Source organism: Salminus brasiliensis, chromosome 9 (genome assembly GCF_030463535.1).
Source record: "Salminus brasiliensis chromosome 9, fSalBra1.hap2, whole genome shotgun sequence".
Lineage (NCBI taxonomy): Eukaryota > Metazoa > Chordata > Actinopteri > Characiformes > Bryconidae > Salminus > Salminus brasiliensis.
The window spans coordinates 41,741,275-41,765,372 of record NC_132886.1 but is presented as its reverse complement, the minus strand read 5'-3'; the positions used below and the strand labels follow the sequence as shown (position 1 = coordinate 41,765,372).

Sequence of the window (24,098 nt, the reverse complement as noted above, 5' to 3'; positions counted from 1 at the left end):
CAGTATAACTAAAAACCCCTCCCAGTATAACTGAACCCCCTCCCAGAATAACTAAAAACCCCTCCCAGTATAACTGAACCCCCTCCCAGTATAACTGAACCCCCTCCCAGTATAACTAAAAACCCCTCCCAGTATAACTGAACCCCCTCCCAGTATAACTAAAAACCCCTCCCAGTATAACTAAAAACCCCTCCCAGTATAACTGAACCCCCTCCCAGAATAACTGAACGCCCTCCCAGAATAACTGAAACCCCTCCCAGAATAACTGAAACCCCTCCCAGAATAACTAAAACCCCTCCCAGAATAACTGAACCCCCTCCCAGAATAACTAAAACCCCTCCCAGTATAACTGAACCCCCTCCCAGAATAACTAAAACCCCTCCCAGTATAACTGAACCCCCTCCCAGAACTAAAACCCCTCCCAGTATAACTGAAAGCCCCTCCCAGTATAACTGAAAGCCCCTCCCAGAATAACTGAAAGCCCTCCCAGTATAACTGAACGCCCTCCCAGTATAACTGAAAGCCCCTCCCAGTATAACTGAAACCCCTCCCAGAATAACTGAAAGCCCTCCCAGTATAACTGAAACCCCTCCCAGTATAACTAAAAACCCCTCCCAGTATAACTGAAGCCCCTCCCAGTATAACTGAAGCCCCTCCCAGTATAACTGAAACACCAGTGATAATGGTCTGACTAGCCAGAGATTGATTACCCAGTGTGAATACATGTGGCTAAAACCTGATCAGGATACAATTCAGATACTATCACAGGAAGTGATCAGGTGTAAACGGGGTCTGACAGTCTCAGATCACTGAAGTGGATGTTCCTCCTGAAGCGGCTTTTCTTTATGTTTCTTACAACAGCAGATCAGGATAACCAAGATGACCAGGACGACCAGGATGACCAGACTGATCACCACCCAGATGGTGGTGGAGGACTGTCCTGCTGAAAACAGGAGAAACACTCTGTTACAGACCAGCCGGACCAGAACTCAGCATCCAGCTTCCCAACACGGTCTCAGTCAGTAAACACGTCTACCTGTAATTAACTCTATATAACATGATAATAAACCCAAATAAACATAAAGTCAGTGGTCAGAGAGAGTGTCTACCTGTAATTAACTCTATATAACATTAGAATAAACCCAAATAAACATAAAGTCAGTGGTCAGAGAGAGTGTCTACCTGTAATTAACTCTATATAACATTAGAATAAACCCTAATAAACATAAAGTCAGTGGTCAGTGAGAGCGTCTACCTGTAATTAACTCTATATAACATTAGAATAAACCCAAATAAACATCTCAGGATCTCTGACTCTGGGCTGTTTACACTAGATAAGGACGACACAGCTCCCCAGACGGGGACGTCTAATAGCAGAATGTAAATAAATCTCTCAGACATTCTCTTGAAGCCTCTGCCCACAGCGTCCTGAACTGCAGACCTGCTGGTTTTAAGGCTTCATGGTTAAAAGTGGAGGAGAAGATAAACCTTACCTTTAGTGCTGGACTGAGTGTTCCTGCCCTCGGTTTGGACGGTTACTCTCTCAGTGACCACTGCTGCTGTGGACGGTGCTGGTGGTGCAGTGGACAGTGCTGTGGACGGTGCTGGTGGTGCCGTGGACAGTGCTGGTGGTGCTGTGGACGGTGGTGCAGTGGACGGTGGTGCTGATGGTGCTGATGTGCTCTCTATACCAGTCAAATCAAATCAGGTTTATTGTGACGTCACGTTACACAGGTGTGAAGGTGAGTGAAAAACCTAGGTTCATCGTCCCACAAATCCACATATTTACAAAACAGAAATACTGAATACTTACGCATTTACTTATACTATACACACACACACACACACACACACACACACACACACACACACACACACTACTGCACTGGTTTAAAGTAGTTTAAATTTACAGGTTTGATATAATCAAATAATTTACGAGTAAAAATATAAACTACTGTTCCTGTCAATCACGTCTCCAGGCTGCTGCAATCTGGGCGGGTCAGGTGGAGAGTCCACAGCGTCCTGAACTGCAGACCTTAGATAAACCTTACCTTTAGTGCTGGACTGAGTGTTCCAGCCCTCGGTTTGGATGGTTACTTTCTCAGTGACCACTGCTACTGTGGACGGTGCTGGTGGTGCAGTGGACGGTGCTGGTGGTGCCGTGGACGTGACAGGTTCTGAAAAATGTCAGGAAATGGATAAATCCAGTTTGTGGATTATTACTCTTCTGAATATGGAATATAATCATTCGTATATGGAAACAGATGCAAAAACTGGCACTTTGTATCCTCTATCTGCAGTTTAGCCCCGCCCATTCAGCCTACAGCAGTTTAGCCCCGCCCATTCAGCCTACAGCAGTTTAGCCCCGCCCATTCAGCCTACAGCAGTTTAGCCCCGCCCATTCAGCCTACAGCAGTTTAGCCCCGCCCATTCAGCCTACAGCAGTTTAGCAGTTTTTGTATCTAAATTTATACAATAAGTCTTTTCTTCTTCAGCAATAAAATAACCTTTTAAAACTAGTTTTTCTGAAGGTATTGATCACTAAACTCAGTTTGATTAAAATGAGCAACAGTCATAACCATCATAGTGCACTTTTATTTGATCTGAAAGTTGATGGAAACAGCTCCGCCCTTACGGTGTAGATCCACATCATGTGACGTACCTCTGAGCTTCAGCGCTAAAGCAGTGTGTTCAGTGCGCTGTGAGGACTGTACCCGCAGTGTAGCCTCACACTCGTACAGGGCTTCAGACGCCTCGCTGACCTCTTCAGCAGAAACCTCACAGTGCAGAAGTGCGTCATCCCCTCCACACACCGTCCCGCTGACCAGAACCGTCCCTCCACGCTTCAGCTTCAGCTCGGCCGACACCCTGCGATCAACGTCCACTACACACTTCAGCCGGAACGGCCGGCCGGTCTCCGGCTCCGCTGGGTCAGTGCTGATGATCAGGTCTGAAAAAGCTTCATGGAGGAAACCACATTTACATAACACTGGTCTTACTGGGACCATCAACCCAACATGCTTCACCTCCACTGTAGAACAGCTCTGTTCTAGATAACACTGTAGTGAGTACCGTGTCAGAAAGCACATAAACAGCGTGTTAGAGATCTTCTGAAATCTGAGACTTACGATAAAGCTTGACAGTAGCGTGTGAGGGTTTCTGACCACACTTCACTGAACAGGTGAAAGCTGTATCATCTATTGTGACGTGGTGGATCTCCATGGTGCTGTAGTCCCCATGACCTGTTGCAGCTGCAGCTGCACCGTCCTTCATAATATTCCACGTAGGTGTGGCAGAGGAACAGGATGTAGAACAGTTGATGGTCAGCGAGCTGCCGAGCTTGACCAGTGGATCTTCTGGAGTGATGTGGAGGAGTTTCTGGGCACAGAACACAGAACCTACAGAAACAGAAGGTCCACTCATGGTCAGTCCTCACTTTCAGGACTTACAGGAACTGTATCAGCAAGTGAGTAGAAGATGACCTGATCTCCAAACATCAGAAGATGTTTTTTTATTTTTATTTTAATATTTACTGTTTTACAGGTTTGAAACAACAAAAAAAAGAGCTTAAAGCAAAAGTTTGGGAACCCTGCATGATCAGTACTTAATAACCCCCCTTGTTTCTGTAGCAGCTCAGAGTCTCTCAGTTCCTGTTCTTCACCTGTTCTTCCTGCAGAAGGTTCCAATTCTGGGAGGTTCTTGGGTCATCATGCTGCTCTGCTCTTCTGAGGTCTCTCCGTAGATGTTTGACGATGTTTAGGTCAGGGGACTGTGAGGGCCATGGCAGACCCTTCAGCTCGCTCCTCTTGAGGTGGTGCATGGTGGATGTTGGAGTGTTTAGGATCATTATCCTGCTGTAGAAGCTCCTCCCCTCTTCTTCAGCTTTTTTACAGATGGAGAGATGTCTGAATTGGTGGCACTCTGTTTTCTCAACGCTAACATTTTCCACAGGCTTGTTTAGGTGTTCCTTTGAAAGCTTCTGAGGCTGGATGTTGTGGCGAGGACACAGGAAAGGTTGTCCACTGATTACGCTTCCATGAGAAGCACAGTAGAACAGTGCTCCACCACTGAATCTGATGTGTTCTTCAGTCAAACCGGGGTTCTCCTTTTCTAGCGATCCTACCAGCAGGTCTTCCCTGTTCCAAACATCTGGATGAAGCACTCTTAAATTGGTCAAAATAAAAGTATTACACTAATCACACTGTAGACCGTTTCTTCTGTAACTTTATACCTTTTAGAAATCAGTTCATCTTCTACTCAAAAGCTCATCAAGTTCTAAGTGTTATCCCAGTGAAGATCTTATACCTTGAGGAGATGTTAGAAGAGCCGTGAGCAGAACCAAGAGTCCCTGCTGAACCTCCATGACCTGCCCCCGTCTTCTCTCTCTCTCCTGTACAGGCGAGAAAATGAAAGACCAGAGCCAGCATCTCAGCTTTAGCCACTGAAGTCACTTCTGCCACCTCCCAAACTTCTCCTCTTAAAGCTACAGATCCCTAATTTACTATATGGACAAAAATATTGGGACGCCTTTTTTCTAAATCAAGGGTATTAAAGGAGTTGATCCTGCTCCTGGGTTCTTCACTCTGGTGAAATACACAGATTTGTAATTGATTGTGCATTGGAAAGACCCTAATAACCACATGGGATACCATAGCAACCACCTAGCAATCCCACAGCAACAGCATGGGACACTTCAGCAATGCTTTTTGGCTGAAGTTGATGTTTATATTGGATCATATATAGATAGATAGACCCCCGGCTGTATATCACAGAGCCCACTCTGAGGACTGTAACTGTACCTTTTGGTGCTCATTCATTATAGAACCAAACAGGGTTCCCCTACCGTGAAGGAACCCTTGTTGAGTACCACACTAACCTACTGCATTTATATACATATACACAGACGAGCCAAAACATTAAGACCCAATATGCTGCTGTTCCTCCACTCATGAGTTAACTGATTCTAGGTTCTAAGGGTTATCCCAGTGGAAGGCCGCAGCACTTCAGCCGGGACTGTGTGATTAATGATGATGCTGAGGGCTGATGAGTTTCACACAATAAGAGTCTTTCTGCTGTTTATAAGAGTTAATAACTCATTAATAAATGGACATAGATCACCTGTCTGAGGAAGGTCTAACACACGAATGGTGTATCCTGGCCTGTTTCAGCTGCTGTACTGTTACTATGATGTTATTTGTTAGCTATATTAGTCTCGTGGCTTCATTGCTAATTGGTGGGGTGTAAGCTCTGGTTGTTTGTGGTGTGAGAGACAGATTAACCCTGCTGGAAACGCTTCAGTGTGTGCTGCAGAGGAAGTTGGGCGAGGCTCACATTTCTTAAAATGACAAAGCCGACGCCGAGGCCCCAGAAAAACTCTCGCTCTTCCCTTCAGCCGCTCGCTCTCGCACAGCTTTCACAATTACACAGCTTGTTTATGGTCAATTTTATTGTTAAATTCTCGCAGACTAGTTTTCATCATCAAGCGCGTCTCGGCTGGTCAACTGCATCTGGGTTAAGGGGAGAAATGTGTGGAACAGACCTGTTTGGAGGTGGAAAAATATCTGAACTGGCACATAATTCCTAATATTGATAAAAATATTGATTAAAAACTAAAAAACTAACAAAAATAATTGTGTGGTGCTCCTTTAAGAACTGACTGAGACACTGCTGAACCCAAACTACTGGAGAATGAACTGAAAGCACTGCAGGAGGGAAAGCGTGCAAGGCTTACAGAACAGGACAAATACTGACCTTAACTCTGAGAAATGAAATGAAACATCTCAAAACTACAGAAGCCCATTTTACCTTCAAATTGTACAAAACAAATATGAATATTTGTTCAATCTAAAAGCACAGTGCTTTTAATAATGAGAAATCATCTCAAAATGACACGAACGTTTCACCAAATTATCAGACAGTCTTTCACAATAATAAGAGAATTTAAAATAACAACATCTCAAAATAATGACTTACCAGCTCAAAACATCAAAATAGTAATTCACTTTATATTAAAAAAACATTGGGTGCTATTTTATTTGTGGTGTGAATGGGCCTCAAGCTTGTTGTAAATGGAGAAAAATGCTGCCTAATATAATAACATAATATAATACAATATAATAACATAATATAATATAATAACTGTGTAATTCGTGCAGATGTATAAGTTTATATATAGGAGTATAGAAGCAGCACAGCTGGGTCTCTACTGTGAGCAGACAGGCTTCCAGTAGCTCCAGCACCAATACTACACACTTTAACCACCAATAATCACCAATAAATCACTAATAATCACCAATAAATCACTAATAATCACCAATAAACACAGTAAAACACAACACCTCTCACACCAGCAGAGCAGCAGCTCAGCGCGGCAGTGTGAAGCGTGTGTCCGCCGGACTTACTCTCCCCGCGGGCTGGCTGGCAGCTCCACACCGCGCAGACCGTCAGAAGCGGGGCGGTGAGGGGCGGTGAGGGGCGGTGAGGGGCGGCGGGGTGAATGGATGCACCTGCTGACTTTTCAGCCTTTTCATTTCAGTATTTTCTATTTTTGCTCGAATGCACACTTTAGTCAAACGAGCCGCTTCAGGGGGGGATTCCCGAGCGCTTAATCTATTAACGCAGAAATAGCGGATACAGTGTAAAAACCTCGTCACTGCTGGAAATGGGCGGAGAGGAAAGTTCAACGTGTTCAGTTGGGTTTAGCTGCTTTAGCCTGTTAGAACTGGTAGAACTGGTGATATATGGTGATAAACAGGTTCTCTGGTCTGTGTTGTCATTTAATAGTTAAATATGTCAGATTTTTATAAAAGCTTTCACACAATCAGGCCAGATAGGACCTATATATACACACAATATACACCCCTCCCAGTATAACTGAAAGCCCCTCCCAGTATAACTGAAAGCCCCTCCCAGTATAACTGAAAGCCCCTCCCAGTATAACTGAAAGCCCCTCCCAGTATAACGGAAACCCCTCCCAGTATAACTGAAACCCCTCCCAGTATAACTAAAAACCCCTCCCAGTATAACTGAAACCCCTCCCAGTATAACTAAAAACCCCTCCCAGAATAACTGAAAGCCCCTCCCAGTATAACTGAAAGCCCCTCCCAGTATAACTGAAAGCCCCTCCCAGTATAACTGAACCCCCTCCCAGTATAACTGAAGCCCCTCCCAGTATAACTGAAACACCAGTGATAATGGTCTGACTAGCCAGAGATTGATTACCCAGTGTGAATACATGTGGCTAAAACCTGATCAGGATACAATTCAGATACTATCACAGGAAGTGATCAGGTGTAAACGGGGTCTGACAGTCTCAGATCACTGAAGTGGATGTTCCTCCTGAAGCGGCTTTTCTTTATGTTTCTTACAACAGCAGATCAGGACAACCAAGATGACCAGGATGACCAGGATGACCAGACTGATCACCACCCAGATGGTGGTGGAGGACTGTTCTGCTGAAAACAGGAGAAACACTGCGTTACAGACCAGCCGGACCAGAACTCAGCATCCAGCTTCCCAACACGGTCTCAGTCAGTAAACACGTCTACCTGTAATTAACTCTATATAACATTAGAATAAACCCAAATAAACATAAAGTCAGTGGTCAGTGAGAGCGTCTACCTGTAATTAACTCTATATAACATTAGAATAAACCCAAATAAACATAAAGTCAGTGGTCAGTGAGAGCGTCTACCTGTAATTAACTCTATATAACATTAGAATAAACCCAAATAAACATAAAGTCAGTGGTCAGTGAGTGTCTACCTGTAATTAACTCTATATAACATTAGAATAAACCCAAATAAACATAAAGTCAGTGGTCAGTGAGCGTCTACCTGTAATTAACTCTATATAACATTAGAATAAACCCAAATAAACATAAAGTCAGTGGTCAGTGAGAGTGTCTACCTGTAATAAATCCTATATAAGTGTATTAGAATGTGCAGAAGAGTGTCTCTGTCCTGGGCGGTATATACACACGTGTATAATGTTACAGGGTGTTTGTTAGGTGGTTGATACGATGTTTTCTACAGATGAAGAGAGACGGGAAAAGTGGAGCAAACATTAGAAGAGCTGAGCGTTAAGAAGAGAGACACACTCTGGTCTTACTCGGAGGCTCCTGTTCAACTGATTTTGATGTAGACGATGATGACAACGGTCTCACAGCAGCAGATCCTACAGAAACATCACCACCTCACATCAGCTGGACGCACAATCAGCAGCATCTCCGAAAAGAGAAGGTGGGTTTCTGGCTTTGCAGGCCACGGTCAGGGTTTTATATCTGATGCAGTCTGCTACAGGAAGCCAGTGGTGGGTACACAGCCAGGGACTGACATGGCTAAACTTCGCAAAATTAAAGCTGAGTCGAGCTGCTGCATTCTGGATCAGTTGCAGGAGCCTGATGGCAGGTACAGGAAGACCAGCCAGGAGGGAGCTGCGGTAGTGAAGTCCTGAGACGAGAAGAGGTTGAAAGGATATATGCTTCTGCAGATGGAGTGATTACAAAGTTCTCCAAGGTTCTTAAGAGATCACTGTGACGACCTGTAGCTCCCAGGATGCAGAGCAGTTCTGTCTTGCTTGGGTTGCGCTTCAGGTGATGGGCCGAGATCAGAGCCGAGGCCTTTGTGTCAGAAAGAGGAATTCCTGAAGTCTTCAGATCTTCAGGATCTCTGACTCTGGGCTGTTTACACTAGATAAGGACGACACAGCTCCCCAGACGGGGACGTCTAATAGCAGAATGTAAATAAATCTCTCAGACATTCTCTTGAAGCCTCTGCCCACAGCGTCCTGAACTGCAGACCTGCTGGTTTTAAGGCTTCATGGTTAAAAGTGGAGGAGAAGATAAACCTTACCTTTAGTGCTGGACTGAGTGTTCCTGCCCTCGGTTTGGACGGTTACTCTCTCAGTGACCACTGCTGCTGTGGACGGTGCTGGTGGTGCCGTGGACAGTGCTGTGGGTGGTGCTGGTGGTGCCGTGGACAGTGCTGTGGGTGGTGCTGGTGGTGCCGTGGACAGTGCTGTGGGTGGTGCTGGTGGTGCCGTGGACAGTGCTGGTGGTGCTGTGGACGGTGGTGCAGTGGACGGTGGTGCTGATGGTGCTGATGTGCTCTCTATACCAGTCAAATCAAATCAGGTTTATTGTGACGTCACGTTACACAGGTGTGAAGGTGAGTGAAAAACCCAGGTGCATCGTCCCACAAATCCACATATTTACAAAACAGAAATACTGAACACTTACGCAATAACTTATACTATACACACACACACACACACACACACACACACACACTATACACACTACTGCACTGGTTTAAAGTAGTTTAAATTTACAGGTTTGATATAATCAAATAATTTACGAGTAAAAATATAAACTACTGTTCCTGTCAATCACGTCTCCAGGCTGCTGCAATCTGGGCGGGTCAGGTGGAGAGTCCACAGCGTCCTGAACTGCAGACCTTAGATAAACCTTACCTTTAGTGCTGGACTGAGTGTTCCAGCCCTCGGTTTGGATGGTTACTTTCTCAGTGACCATTGCTACTGTGGACGGTGCTGGTGGTGCAGTGGACGGTGCTGGTGGTGCCGTGGACGTGGCAGGTTCTGAAAAATGTCAGGAAATGGATAAATCCAGTTTGTGGATTATTATCTGTTCTTAAAATGGAATATAATCATCCGTATATGGAAACAGATGCAAAAACTGGCACTTTGTATCCTCTATCTGCAGTTTAGCCCCGCCCATTCAGCCTACAGCAGTTTAGCCCCGCCCATTCGGCCTACAGCAGTTTAGCCCCGCCCATTCAGCCTACAGCAGTTTAGCAGTTTTTGTATCTAAATTTATACAATTAGTCTTTTCTTCTTCAGCAATAAAATAACCTTTTAAAACTAGTTTTTCTGAAGGTATTGATCACTAAACTCAGTTTGATTAAAATGAGCAACAGTCATAACCATCATAGTGCACTTTTATTTGATCTGAAAGTTGATGGAAACAGCTCCACCCTTACGGTGTAGATCCACATCATGTGACGTACCTCTGAGCTTCAGCTCTAAAGCAGTGTGTTCAGTGCGCTGTGAGGACCGTACCCGCAGTGTAGCCTCACACTCGTACAGGGCTTCAGACGCCTCGCTGACCTCTTCAGCAGAAACCTCACAGTGCAGAAGTGCGTCATCCCCTCCACACACCGCCCCGCTGACCAGAACCGTCCCTCCATGCTTCAGCTTCAGCTCGGCCGACACCCTGTGATCAACGTCCACTACACACTTCAGCCGGAATGGCCGGCCGGTCTCCGGCTCCGCTGGGTCAGTGCTGATGATCAGGTCTGAAAAAGCTTCATGGAGGAAACCACATTTCCATAACACTGGTCTTACTGGGACCATCAACCCAACATGCTTCACCTCCTCTGTAGAACAGCTCTGTTCTAGATAACACTGTAGTGAGTACCGTGTCAGAAAGCACATAAACAGTCTGTTAGAGATCTTCTGAAATCTGAGACTTACGATAAAGCTTGACAGTAGCCCGTAAGGGTTTCTGACCACACTTCACTGAACAGGTGAAAGCTGTATCATCTATTGTGACGTGGTGGATCTCCATGGTGCTGTAGTCCCCATGATCTGCTGCAGCTGCAGAGACACCGTCCTTCATAATATTCCACGTAGGTGTGGCGGAAGAACAGGATGTAGAACAGTTGATGGTCAGCGAGCTGCCGAGCTTGACCAGTGGATCTTCTGGAGTGATGTGGAGGAGTTTCTGGGCACAGAACACAGAACCTACAGAAACAGAAGGTCCACTCATGGTCAGTCCTCACTTTCAGGACTTACAGGAACTGTATCAGTGAGTGAGTAGAAGATGACCTGATCTCCAAACATCAGAAGATACAGACATTTTTATTTTAATATTTACTGTTTTACAGGTTTGAAACAACAAAAAAAAGAGAAAAGAGCTTAAAGCAAAAGTTTGGGAACCCTGCATGATCAGTACTTAACCCCCCCCTTGTTTCTGTAGCAGCTCAGAGTCTCTCAGTTCCTGTTCTTCACCTGTTCTTCCTGCAGAAGGTTCCAATTCTGGGAGGTTCTTGGGTCATCATGCTGCTCTGCTTTTCTGAGGTCTCTCCGTAGATGTTTGACGATGTTTAGGTCAGGGGACTGTGAGGGCCATGGCAGAACCTTCAGCTCGCTCCTCTTGAGGTGGTGCATGGTGGATGTTGGAGTGTTTAGGATCATTATCCTGCTGTAGAAGCTCCTCCCCTCTTCTTCTTCTTCAGCTTTTTTCCAGATGGTGAGATGTCTGAATTGGAGGTACTGAATTAATGTTCTCCGTGCCACTGGCTGCAGCACAAGCCTAAATCAGGATCCATCCAGCCCTGTGCTGAACAGTCTGCAAGGGGTTTCTTTTCCTGAGGTTCTGCACATGGTTTTCTCAACACTAACACTAAATACTTCCAGAATCCATCAGACTTGTTTAGATTTCTGAGGCTGGATGTTGCGGTGAGGACGCAGGAAAGGTTGTCCTCTGATGACTCTTCCATGAAGGAGTTGCTGCACAGTAGAACAGTGCTCCACCACTAGGAGTCTGATCAGTCTGAGCTTGAAAGTGTTCTCCAGTCAAACTGGGGTTCTCCTTTTCTAGCGATCCTACCAGCAGGTCTTCCCTGTTCCAAACATCTGGATGAAGCACTCTTAAATTGGTCAAAATAAAAGTATTACACTAATCACACTGTAGAACGTTTCTTCTGTAACTTTATACTTTTAGAAACCAGTTCATCTTCTATTTAAAAGTTTGGTCACCCCTGGCTGAAATGTCTGTTAATGTAAGTAGTTAAGTACTACTCACATTTTTTCCAGGGGTGACCAAACTTATGCATGCCACTGTAACACTCTGACTGCAGTATGAGGATCTTTTACCTTGAGGAGATGTTAGAAGAGCCGTGAGTAAAACGAAGAGTCCCTGCAGAACCTCCATGACCTGCCCCCGTCTCTTCTGTACGGGCGAGGAAATAAAAGAACAGAGCCAGCATCTCAGCTTTATCCACTGAAGTCACCAACTTCTGCCACCTCCCAAACTTCTCCTCTTAAAGCTACAGATCCCTAATTTACTATATGGACAAAAATATTGGGACACCTTTTTTCTAAATCAAGGGTATTAAAAAAGAGTTTCTCCTGCTTCTGTTGGAGTGACTGTCTCTACTGTCCAGAGAAGAAGACTTTCTACTAGATTTTCGAGGAGGAACATTGCTGTGAGGATTTGATTGCATTCAGTTACAAGAGTGTTAGTGAGGTCAGGATGTTAAAGAATCACCACCCACCTCATCATCCCCAACTCATCCAAAAAGTACTGGATGGAGCTCCTCCACCATCATTCCAGAGAACACAGTTCTTCCACTGCTCCACAGCTCCTCAATGCTGGGGGGCTTTATACCCCTCTAGCCAACGCCTGGCATTAGGCAGCATGGAGCCAGTCTGCTGCTGAGAGTCCTATTCTATTGGCAGTACTTCTTCTCTACAGAGACTAGAGAAGCATAATCATTCAACATCCTGATCTCAGTAAGGCTCTTATCGGTGAATGCAATCAAATCCTCACAGCAATGCTCCTCCTCGAAAATCTAGTAGGTGGTCTTCTCTGGACAGTAGACAGTTACTTCAACAGAAGCAGGATCAGCTCTTAATATCCTTCATTTCAGAAAAAGGAGATTTTAGAAGAAGCAATGAATAACGAGCAGGTGTCCCAATACTTTTGTCCATATAGTGTGACTTGTCTTCGAATGCTGAAATGTTCCCCGTAACCTTGACGATCCTGAGAGTTATTATTGCTGTGCTGTTGACGCACTGATAAGCAAAGACTTCCTGCAGAATTTTCCTGGCCGGCTCACAGTTTTCCACCGATAACCTCAGCGGAGTCTTTAAGCGTTGAGAACGGACACTTACTGCTGCTTTATCAGCGCAACCCAGCTTCCCTCGCGACAGGCCAACAGCACGTCGTTCAGCACCACAACTCAGTTCAGGTCCTCCAACTGACACCCACCCAGGAGCAGGAGCAGCACATCAGAGTGCGACGGAGAGGTGAACTCTGAGGACAGTCGGGCTGGAGGTCAGGATCACGTGTAAGCCCCCCGGGTACATGAGATTGGAGCTGCGGAAGAAGAAGGTGGGAGTGGAGGGAAGACGGGGCCTCGGAAATGAGCAGGCTCTGAACCTCTGAAATAGGAAAACTGGACATTGGAGAGTCAGCTAGGGGACGGCAGGGTCCGGGAATAAGGGCCGCTCTGAATACTAATCGGTTCATGACTGAATGAGATGGTGAAGGAAGGGCGGGAGAGATTGGATGTGATGATGTGTACGAGGACGACTCGCCCAGTCCACTTGTGTCCTCAAAGAAGTGCAGATATGCGGGATAGGGGGCAGATCCTCAGGGTAATTAAGGCCTGATAAAAAAAAAAAGAAAAAAAAAAAAAAAGAGGGTGATTGTTTAGATGATTCAGGAATTGCAGTTCAGAGGCAAGGATCAGCCAGGAAGATGTTGAGAAGATCAAGGCCCAACCCGGGGCAGCACTGCAATTGGCGTAGTTGAGAAAACCCAGAAGTGAAAGGAGCCGTTTGGAGCACTGGGTGAAGGGAGGAGGAAGGAGTATCCATAATAAGGAAGTTATCAAGGAGGTGGAGCGTGTAGGGCAGATGATGGATGTTGATAAGGATGCAGCAAAGCTCCTCAGTAACGACTGCTCATAAAGCCAAAGGAGAGACGGACGATAAAATAACACTTCCCATGTCACCGTCTGAAGACTGAGGACGATGGTTTAAGGCGGAGCTGATGCAGGACGATGGTTTAAGGCGGAGCTGATGCAGGATGATGGTTTAAGGCGGTGCTGATGCAGGATGATGGTTTAAGGCGGTGCTGATGCAGGATGATGGTTTAAGGCGGTGCTGATGCAGGATGATGGTTTAAGGCGGAGCTGATGCAGGATGATGGTTTAAGGCGGTGCTGATGCAGGACGATGGTTTAAAATGGAGCTGATGCAGGACGATGGTTTAAGGCGTAGCTGATGCAGGACGATGGTTTAAAATGGAGCTGATGCAGGACGATGGTTTAAGGCGGAGCTGATGCAGGATGATGGTTTAAGGCGGTGCTGATGCAGGATGATGGTTTAAGGCGGTGCTGATGCAGGATGATGGTTTAAGGTGGTGCTGATGCAGGATGATGGTTTAAGGTGGTGCTGATGCAGGATGATGGTTTAAGGCGGTGCTGATGCAGGATGATGGTTTAAGGCGGTGCTGATGCAGGATGATGGTTTAAGGCGGTGCTGATGCAGGACGATGGTTTAAGGCGGAGCTGATGCAGGACGATGGTTTAAGGCGGAGCTGATGCAGGACGATGGTTTAAAATGGAGCTGATGCAGGACGATGGTTTAAGGCGGAGCTGATGCGGGACGATGGTTTAAGGCGGTGCTGATGCAGGACGATGGTTTAAGGCGGAGCTGATGCAGGACGATGGTTTAAAATGGAGCTGATGCAGGACGATGGTTTAAGGCGGAGCTGATGCGGGACGATGGTTTAAGGCGGTGCTGATGCAGGACGATGGTTTAAGGCGGAGCTGATGCAGGACGATGGTTTAAGGCGGAGCTGATGCAGGACGATGGTTTAAGGCGGAGCTGATGCAGGACGATGGTTTAAGGCGGAGCTGATGTAGGATGGTGGTTTAAGGCGGAGCTGATGCAGGATGATGGTTTAAGGCGGAGCTGATGCGGGACGATGGTTTAAGGCGGTGCTGATGCAGGAAGATGGTTTAAGGCGGAGCTGATGCGGGACGATGGTTTAAGGCGGTGCTGATGCAGGACGATGGTTTAAGGCGGAGCTGATGCAGGACGATGGTTTAAGGCGGAGCTGATGCAGGACGATGGTTTAAGGCGGAGCTGATGTAGGATGGTGGTTTAAGGTGGAGCTGATACAGGATGGTGGTTTAAACACATGTATTTTACTGGTTAAATAAAGTTCATGTAGATGCCGGCATCTGGATCTACACACTGTTGATAACTTCTTGCCCAGATAAGCTTGTTAAAGAGCTCATTTCTCACATATCCACATTCTGCCAGCCTGCTTAAGTACATAAACAAAGGAGAACTGGGAGAAAAACCCAGACATTAATCATTAAAACAATGAAACGCTGCCCTCACGGTCAGGCAGATCCATCAACATGTGCCAACGAAGCCAAGGCCTTCTAATCACAGCTCCAGCACAGTACATTTATTAACATGACCAGTCTGCTGCTCTACCAGACCAGCACACACACTCCCTCCCTCTCGGTGTAGCGGATTTCCCTGAGGAGCTCCGCTCTTCCTGTGGGTGGGAGAAAGGGGTATAAAGCCCCCTAGCATTGAGGAGCTGTGGAGCAGTGGAGGAACTGTGTTCTCTGGAATGATGGTGGTGGAGCTCCATCCAGTAGTTTTGATGGTGAGGAGTTGGGGATGATGTGAGGTGGTGAAACATCCTGACCTCACTCACACTCTTGTGGGTGAATGCAATCAAATTCTCACATCAATTCTCCTTTATAATCTAGTAGAAAGTCTTCTTTCCTGGACAGTAGAGACAGTTACTCCAACAGAAGCAGGATCAGCTCTTAATACTCTTTTTCAGACTAAATCATGAATAATGAGCAGGTGTCCCAATACTTTTGTCCATTTAGCTATGATGAGTAAGGCCAGTCTAAAACACGGCCATCATTTGTGCTCCGCTGGCTATTTAACGACGCAGTGCTTGAACAGTGTCAACTCCCATAGCGACGGTTACTAAGGCCTAATATTAGCTGGTGGTTCTGGTTGCTGACAGCGAACATTCACACACGTTAACCTTTTCTGTTCGACACTGGAGTTCAACACCGGCTGATTTCGAGTTCAGCACCAAACTGAAACTAAACTGTGTGTTTCCTCGATCCCTGATGAGCTCGGGTCTTCCTGTGGATGGGAGGGGAGTGTTTGGATAAACTCGGGCCAAAAATAAGAAAACAGTGCCAGCTTTCCTCTGCTGACTCCAGAACCGCCCAGATCACTGCAAACCACCTGCCCAGCAGCACAAACCGGACCTGCGCCACAGTCCCCGTCATTACATTTAACAGGGTTCTGCACCAATCCAGAGGTTCTCCAACCCAGACAGTGTAAAACAGAACCGCTCAGTGATTTAGAGAGAGTAATAATCTCAGACAGTGAGCAGCTCCTCTACATATCCAGCCTGACCAGCTACACCCTCCTGACCAGGCTCTTCAGCAGCTCTGTGACTTTCTACAGCAGTATCTGTCTAGGGTCCAGGGTTTCTGTGGTATCGTGTGGGTTGGAGTGGGTTTCTATCCAGAGTTTACGGGGTATCCAGTGAGTTTACACTGGATGGATTGTACAGACTTGAGCTGAGACTGGGTGATCTGTACTCTGGAAAGTATTAGCGTATTTTAGCGTAATTTTTATATAGTATTAACTATATAAAAATTACAGTGTGGGCATTTCATCCAGAACCTCATCAGTGGTCAGTATCTGTTGGCCGAATAATTTCCTTTGCAGATTTATTTTTTTATTTTTTATTATCATGATTATTCAGTTTTATTAAACATGATTCATTTAAACCCAGTCTTCTAAAGTCTAAAGCTAAAGGACGGTTTTGGGATCCAGGGCAGCGCCGTGGCTAAAGGAGCTGACCCTCAGTCATCAGTATAAACAGGGCGTCCTGCCCAACTCACCCTGAAGTGCCTCTTGAGTTCCCTCTAGCTGCCCAATAAGGAGAGCACCAGGTAGACACCGGCAGTGCAGCTTTAGTGCCCTCTTGTGGAAACGCTGGTGCAGTGCGACTGCAGCGACAGCAGAGAGGATCTAGGAGACGCAGGGTAAAGAAGGGGGCAGGGGTCATCTTGGTCTATCACGGTTCTGATCTTTGAGGATGGTCACTCACCACGGCTGGGAGCCAAAGCCGTACCAGGCCAGCTGAAGGATCTGAAAGCCCAGGCCCAAGAGGATGGTGTTCTTATTGCCTATGGAGCGCATCAGGATTCCCAGAACAACCGTCTGCAGGAAAGAGAGGAGGAGAAACACCACAGTCTGTATAGAGAGGGTCATCATTTATTTATTAATCTACAGAAACATCTGAAAGTCCATCAGGCAGATCAACACCATCTGCTTTTATCAGAAAGGCTGCAATAAATAAATGTATTTATTTGACATCTTTGCTTTTATCTTTATATTTTATAGATTTTATTATTTAAAGCCTCTCAGATTTGCTGAGACACCGCCGCCCCCTGCTGGACAGTGAAGGAATCGCCGCTCCAGCTGCAGTCAGAGTTGGAGCTCAGATCTGATTCTGATCAGCAAAATAAAGCTGCTTAACTATACTGATGTACTTCAGTCCGTGTTCTAGATAACAGGGAGTCACACAGTGTGATGGAGGAAGCACCTGATCAAGTCTATATATACTGAGATACTGAACACCTCCACACAGTCTGAGGAGAGTGTGTGAGGATTTAGGCCCACTATTAGGCCCACAAGGCACCATGCTAACTGCTGAGGGATCAGCCTTGTAGCTCCAGTGCTAATTGGTGGCCTATTAGCAGCCATTGCCATATTTTCTGACCAGACATGACCTGTTTTTATTTGTGCGGTCAGTGTTAACACTCGATTCATCTCGATTAACCTTTTAATACCGCAAATTAATCATCTTAGCAAGTTTGGCCCCAACTTCCTCCTGTAGCCGCTCCTCTTCGTCCAGCCCAGTGACCGATCCTCCATTTAGCTCAAACGTTTTCTCTACGAGAACCTTTGTGTTCCAGCTTTGTCGTGTCCGAGGCGTAAATTCTCTAAACTACACAGAGATATTATTATAAGCGAAACCCAGAGTCCTCTAGACAGTTTATTAGGTACTAAAGAATACAATTTCAAGGATCTGCAGCTAGCATTAGAACCTGGTCAGACAACAATAATCACCTAATATTGTTGTGATCAAGGTCATTCAACAGTTCAATAGATTGGCATCACTGTTGACATGATGTGAATCTGACAGTTCTTTATACTGCATCAGAATTTCTGAATGAATGGACCAATAGAAACGCTCCAAAATATTCTGTTTCATTTTGGAAAAGATGACCTCTTTACTCCCCGTCACTCTTCGGCTGTAGGTGAAAGTGTGTAAACATGGTGTCCCAAGTGGTTGCTATGGTGTCCTAGGTGGTTGCTAGAGAGCCGTGTTTCCTAAGGTGCAGGTTGCTGGTGTTACTAGGTGGCTGCTATGGTGTTGCTATGGTGTGTCGGGTGGGCGGTATGTTGCAGTTTGCTGGAAAAGATGAGGAATGTATTACTTGTTGTGTTTTTATGAATCTTTATTGGAGTTTAAATATAAAAGCCACCCCAGAGCCACCCTCTACATGGTGTCGGACGTGTTCTCTGGTCAGTGTTGTCGTTTAAGTGTTAAATATTTTTATTATTTCTTTAAATCAATGCTGGCTTCCACACCATCAGACCAGCCGGGATTTTAGTCTTCATATATGAAACATTTCTGCTGTTAGACGTTTAAACTGCTGGCGAAAAAAAAAAAAAAAAAATCACTTAAGTGGAGCTTCCTCCTGAGGTGCCACTTTATGTCTATAGCATCGGTAGATCAGGACGGCCAAGGCGGCCAGGACGACCACACAGCCACAGGTGATGACAGATGGCCAGACGCTGCTGGAGGACTGTTCTGCTGAAAACAGGAGAAACACTGTGTTACAGACCAGCCGGACCAGAACTGAGCATCCAGCTTCCAACACTGTTTCAGTCAGTAAACACGTCTACCTGTAATTGACTCTGTTTATTTAGGGTTTATTCTAATGTTATATAGAGTTAATTACAGGTAGACGCTCTCACTGACCACTGACTTTATATAACATTAGAATAAACCCAAATAAACATAAAGTCAGTGGTCAGTGAGAGTGTCTACCTGTAATTAACTCTATATAACATTAGAATAAACCCAAATAAACATAAAGTCAGTGGTCAGTGAGAGTGTCTACCTGTAATTAACTCTATATAACATTAGAATAAACCCAAATAAACATAAAGTCAGTGGTCAGTGAGAGCGTCTACCTGTAATTGACTGTTTATTTAGGGTTTATTCTAATGTTATATAAAGTCAGTGGTCAGTGAGTGTCTCTACCTGTAATTATGTTTATTTGGGTTTATTATAATGTTATATAGAGTTAGTCAGTGACTACCTGTAATAATTTAAGGGTTAATTAAGTGGGTGTTCGAATGTGCTGAAGTGTGTCTCTGTAGAGAACCCTATGTACACGTGTAATGCTGGTTTAGAGGGTGTCGCTAGGTGGTTGCTATGGTGTGTTTTTTTTTTTTTACCCTCTGTGTTACGGTGTGCAAGCAGGGTGAGACCTAAACTCTTCTCAGAACTCTGGTAGAACAGTGTCTCAGGCTTTAGGCAGCGTCTTCATCACCATTAGGTGAAGAACTTTCTCTGAGGAGCTTCTTTTTATTAGAGCTTCAGACGTCTGCTTCCCTTCACCTCCACTGTAGAACCACAGCTCTGACTGGGGGAGCTTATCTAGAACCTCCACTGTAGAACTCCAGCTCTGACTGGGGGAGGTTACCTAGAATCTAGTCAGTTCAGATCTGAGCTGCTTAACGGTGCAGGTAGAAGGTTGGGGGGAGTTTCTCTTTAAATAAACACTAACGTGGTAAAGCTGCTCGTCTCGGTCTGCTGTTCTGCTGTAGGAGTGTTTCAGCACTGGGTCTTCAGATCTTCAGGATCTCTGGCTCTGGGCTGTTTACACTAGATAAAGATGACCCAGTGGCTCCAGACGGGGACAGACAGCTAGATATAATCTCAGAAGTGCCCTTGACGCCTCTGCCTATTCTGGTGTCTGAGAAAGTCAGACTGATTGAAACCCACAGTAGCTATAAACGTTCATATATACAGATATATAAATATAAACTACTGTTCCTGTCAATCACGTCTCCTGAACTGCAGACCTGCTGTTTTTAAAACTTTATGGTTAAAAGTGGAGGAGAAGATAAACCTTACCTTTAGTGCTGGACTGAGTGTTCCTGCCCTCGGTTTCATCAGGTACTCTCTCACTGACTACTGCTGCTGTGGACGGTGCTGTGGACAGTGCTGTGGATGGTGGTGGGGCTGTGGACAGTGCTGTGGATGGTGGTGGTGCTGTGGACAGTGCTGTGGACAGTGCTGTGGATGGTGGTGGGGCTGTGGACAGTGCTGTTTTCATGGACGCTGCAGGTTCTGAAAAACAGAAATGGATTATGGATTGTGGATTATTACTGTTAAGAATATGCAACATAATCGTCCATCTGCAGTTTAGCCCCGCCCATTCGGCCTACAGCAGTTTAGCCCCGCCCATTCAGCCTACAGCAGTTTAGCAGTTTTTGTATCTAAATTTATACAATTAGTCTTTTCTTCTTCAGCAATAAAATAACCTTTTTAAAACTAGTTTTTCTGAAGGTATTGATCACTAAACTCAGTTTGATTAAAATGAGCAACAGTCATAACCATCATAGTGCACTTTTATTTGGTCTGAAAGTTGATGGAAACAGCTCCGCCCTTACGGTGTAGATCCACATCATGTGACGTACCTCTGAGCTTCAGCGCTAAAGCAGTGTGTTCAGTGCGCTGTGAGGACCGTACCCGCAGTGTAGCCTCACACTCGTACAGGGCTTCAGACGCCTCGCTGACCTCTTCAGCAGAAACCTCACAGTGCAGAAGTGCGTCATCCCCTCCACACACCGTCCCGCTGACCAGAACCGTCCCTCCACGCTTCAGCTTCAGCTCGGCCGACACACTGCGATCAACGTCCACTACACACTTCAGCCGGAACGGCCGGCCGGTCTCCGGCTCCGCTGGGTCAGTGCTGATGATCAGGTCTGAAAAAGCTTTATGGAGGAAACCACATTTCCATAACACTGGTCTTACTGGGACCATCAACCCAACATGCTTCACCTCCACTGTAGAACAGCTCTGTTCTAGATAACACTGTAGTGAGTACCGTGTCAGAAAGCACATAAACAGTCTGTTAGAGATCTTCTGAAATCTGAGACTTACGATAAAGCTTGACAGTAGCCCGTAAGGGTTTCTGACCACACTTCACTGAACAGGTGAAAGCTGTATCATCTATTGTGACGTGGTGGATCTCCATGGTGCTGTAGTCCCCATGACCTGCTGCAGTTGCAGAGATGCTGTCCTTCATAATATTCCACATAGGCGTGGCAGAGGAACAGGATGTAGAACAGTTGATGGTCAGCATGCTGCCGAGCTTGACCAGTGGATCTTCTGGAGTGATGTGGAGGAGTTTCTGGGCACAGAACACAGAACCTACAGAAACAGTAGGTCCAGATCATCATCACTGATAAACAGAGCATTATTTATTGAACTGTGAGTTCAGCGAGGTGTGCGTTTCTTCTATGGTTGCGGGGAACAGCAGTAATGACCGTGTGGGTGGAGCTGAAATCCCATAATTTAACATATTTAACATGCTATTAGTTTAGCAGGCGTGGAGAGCCAACGTGGACCAGCTCTGAAACTCGTTTTATGATTTGTAGATGCTTGAGGAATTTAAAAAATAAGAATATGCTTTCATTTTGCTTTAATCCCTGTAGGGAGAGGGGAGAGGAAGGAGAGGAGGAAGACCAGATCGGAAAAGACCGAAAGGAAAGAAAGGGAGCAAAAGGTTCCAAAAGTCATTTATTATTCTGATCACCACAGAGTCACTCAGCAGGACAGGCTACCGTAGGACACACTGATACAGTATAAAGTTCCTTAGTACCCACTTTACCACCTTCGCCATATTTATTACACTACAACAGTTAGCATGGTGAAAAAGCATCAAACTGGAACTGCCCCCTTTTTATAATATTTAAGAAATTGAGATTTTAATTATATAATAATTTCTGTACCAGGAAACACCCTCGGTTTTTATTTCAGAAATCTGATCACCTTACCAAACCCACCAGTGCAGCTATACGAGTCTGAGTTTTATATGGAGTGATGATGACGATGAAGGTAAAATAGTGAAGAATAGAGAATCTCAACTAATCCAGTTTTCTTTAGGGACTACTTTCTGTAGCCGCACTACACCCTAAAGGCAGCATGTATCCCTCCACCATTTTAATGATGTGATTTTAAAAGCAGGTTCTAGATCTGAGCTCTGTGGATTTCTCCGGCAGTATGAGGATCTTTTACCTTCAGGAGATGTTAGAAGAGCCGCAAGTAGAACGAAGAGTCCCTGAGGAACGTCCATGACCTGCCCCAGTCTTCTCTCTCTCTCTCTCTCTCTCTCTCTCTCCCTCCTGGACAGGCAAGAAAATGAAAGAACAGAGCCAGCATCTCTGCTTTGGTCACTTTCATATCACAGAGCCTCCCTCCCAAATTTCTGCTCTTAAAGCTACAGGTTTTTCAACTCCAGAAACAGAAACAGAAAGAAGACATTTCTTCAAAACTCGAACGTTTCTTTCCTCAGATTTTATAGTTCTGGTCCTCGTCCAGGTGCTACTCAGTTGTTTATATATTATATAAAAGTTTCATTTTTACTAAAAAACAAAACAAAACACACCTTTCAAAGTCAGATGATGAAGAGTGGTCAGTATTTTAATCTCCTGGGCTGGCTCACGCTCACCGCCTGTGGAGGAGAAGTTCAAGTCAGTTTATGGAAATCAACCTAGACAGACGTTCGTCAGACAGACAGACGGTCGTTGCTATCTCAGCAGTGAATTGTCAACACAGGCGCAAGCAGCCCAGCGCTCGTACCACCCCCCCACGCTTTACACCACCGAAATAGCAATCCCCCAAAGTCAGTCAGACCGCACCTGGCTCTTAAAGGGAACGATGAGAGACGCGCTGATTGGTTCATTGTTGAACGTTACGCCCGAAACAAACACACCCATGATTCATTAAGACACTTTTGTGAGTTTTGAGCCGTGCAAGGTGAACTTTTCCCGTCGCCATGATCGCAAAAACACACCGACACGCCCCTAAATCAAGCTGTTGGCGGTTCACCTAAGAGAAAATAGGGCCCATGGACTTGCTTGGGCCTCTACTGTTGCATATTAGTCAGTAAATAGTAGAGGCATCACCCCAGAAAAGAAACAAAAACATAATAATAATAATAATGAAGAATCCTATTTAACCTACGCCAAATAGCTGGTATCTGCTTTGGTACCAACAGCAACTGCAACCGGACTAATCTTCTTAAATCCAACCAACTGCCATCATCTGTGCTCATATATAACATGCGTTAAATAACAGTTAAGAAGTATTTATTTAATTCACAGAATGAGTTTAGAAGACTTACGGTCACCGGCAGATCACTCTCAGCGTCTGGACTCCCTGGACACCTGGACATCCCGAACCCAACTTCAGCTAAAAAACAAGAACAACAAAAAACACCCTGAACCTCAAGTTCATAAACGCAATCTTCTGTTCCTCCAAATGCCATGATTTTAAAAACAATCACTGAGCTAATGATGACTGGTGAACACTCACCTCACCGCAGCCTTTCCTTTTTACCTAAAGCCGTCCAGAACCTTCCATTTTTGACCGATCCGTTCACAGAACCGGTTTTGTTGAAATAGTTTTTTTTGGAAATGTGACTTTCAGTGAAGGAAATAATTATGACCCACTATAACTGACAAAATCAGCGAGGGGTCAAATGATCATTTCCTCCACTGTATTAAATGACCTCCCAAACCCTGATCTTTGTAGCAGAGACTGTCGGCCGAGACCTCGACTACACCGCTCCGGTTAAATTCTCGATTCCTGCAGAATTAAGATGATCCTGCAGTTTGTAACTAGCAGGCTGAGCCAGTCTCAATCCAGGGGAGGCTGAGAAACTGGGCAGCAACAGCCAGAGACTTCACCTGCACAGTGGAGCCAACAGGTAGGTGTTTCTAATAAAGTGGCAAGAGAAAAGGGTTGTAGTAGTGGGTCTTCCTATTCTCTCCATCTTTACAGAAAAGCTCTATATGAATACATTAAACAGATAAAACATCGTTTCCATGGCAGCAGAAAGGATTGAAATCTGGAATGTTTAAACTAAACTGGAATTAGTCTCTGAATAGTGAAAGAACCCCCGAATGGCCCGGTGTGCC

General features: G+C 45.4%; 3 protein-coding genes across 7 annotated transcripts; all 3 read right to left on the bottom strand.

Moving 5' to 3' along the window:
- Nucleotides 1-618: 618 nt before the first annotated feature.
- Nucleotides 619-6,931, bottom strand: LOC140562685 (uncharacterized). Of its 4 annotated transcripts, XM_072688523.1 has the most exons (7): nucleotides 5,332-6,931; nucleotides 4,306-4,390; nucleotides 3,129-3,398; nucleotides 2,663-2,959; nucleotides 2,052-2,177; nucleotides 1,494-1,685; nucleotides 619-943 (listed from the first exon to the last, which is right to left on the bottom strand). In XM_072688523.1, exons 2-7 carry the CDS (start codon nucleotides 4,361-4,363, stop codon nucleotides 807-809), a joined length of 1,080 nt encoding a protein of 359 aa, XP_072544624.1. In that variant the 5' UTR covers nucleotides 4,364-4,390; nucleotides 5,332-6,931; the 3' UTR covers nucleotides 619-806. The 4 variants fall into 4 exon arrangements, with proteins under 4 accessions (XP_072544624.1, XP_072544625.1, XP_072544626.1 ...); XM_072688524.1 differs by having other exon boundaries at nucleotides 619-940; nucleotides 4,306-6,931; XM_072688525.1 differs by lacking the exons at nucleotides 4,306-4,390; nucleotides 5,332-6,931 and adding an exon at nucleotides 3,662-3,989.
- Nucleotides 6,932-7,106: 175 nt separating this feature from the next.
- On the bottom strand, nucleotides 7,107-17,009 carry LOC140562818 (uncharacterized). The gene is made up of 7 exons (XM_072688673.1): nucleotides 16,947-17,009; nucleotides 16,709-16,838; nucleotides 10,492-10,761; nucleotides 10,026-10,322; nucleotides 9,472-9,597; nucleotides 8,853-9,110; nucleotides 7,107-7,454 (listed from the first exon to the last, which is right to left on the bottom strand). Exons 1-7 carry the CDS (start codon nucleotides 17,007-17,009, stop codon nucleotides 7,318-7,320), a joined length of 1,281 nt encoding a protein of 426 aa, XP_072544774.1. The 3' UTR covers nucleotides 7,107-7,317.
- Nucleotides 16,914-23,607, bottom strand: LOC140562686 (uncharacterized). 2 transcript variants are annotated; one of them, XM_072688528.1, is made up of 8 exons: nucleotides 23,303-23,607; nucleotides 22,565-22,630; nucleotides 22,195-22,301; nucleotides 21,058-21,327; nucleotides 20,592-20,888; nucleotides 20,026-20,241; nucleotides 18,561-18,693; nucleotides 16,914-17,030 (listed from the first exon to the last, which is right to left on the bottom strand). In XM_072688528.1, the coding sequence occupies exons 3-8, from the start codon at nucleotides 22,250-22,252 to the stop codon at nucleotides 17,009-17,011; spliced, it is 996 nt and encodes a 331-aa protein (XP_072544629.1). In that variant the 5' UTR covers nucleotides 22,253-22,301; nucleotides 22,565-22,630; nucleotides 23,303-23,607; the 3' UTR covers nucleotides 16,914-17,008. The 2 variants fall into 2 exon arrangements, with proteins under 2 accessions (XP_072544629.1, XP_072544630.1); XM_072688529.1 differs by having other exon boundaries at nucleotides 16,942-17,030; nucleotides 18,561-18,690; nucleotides 23,303-23,606.
- Between the last annotated feature and the right edge of the window lie 491 nt (nucleotides 23,608-24,098).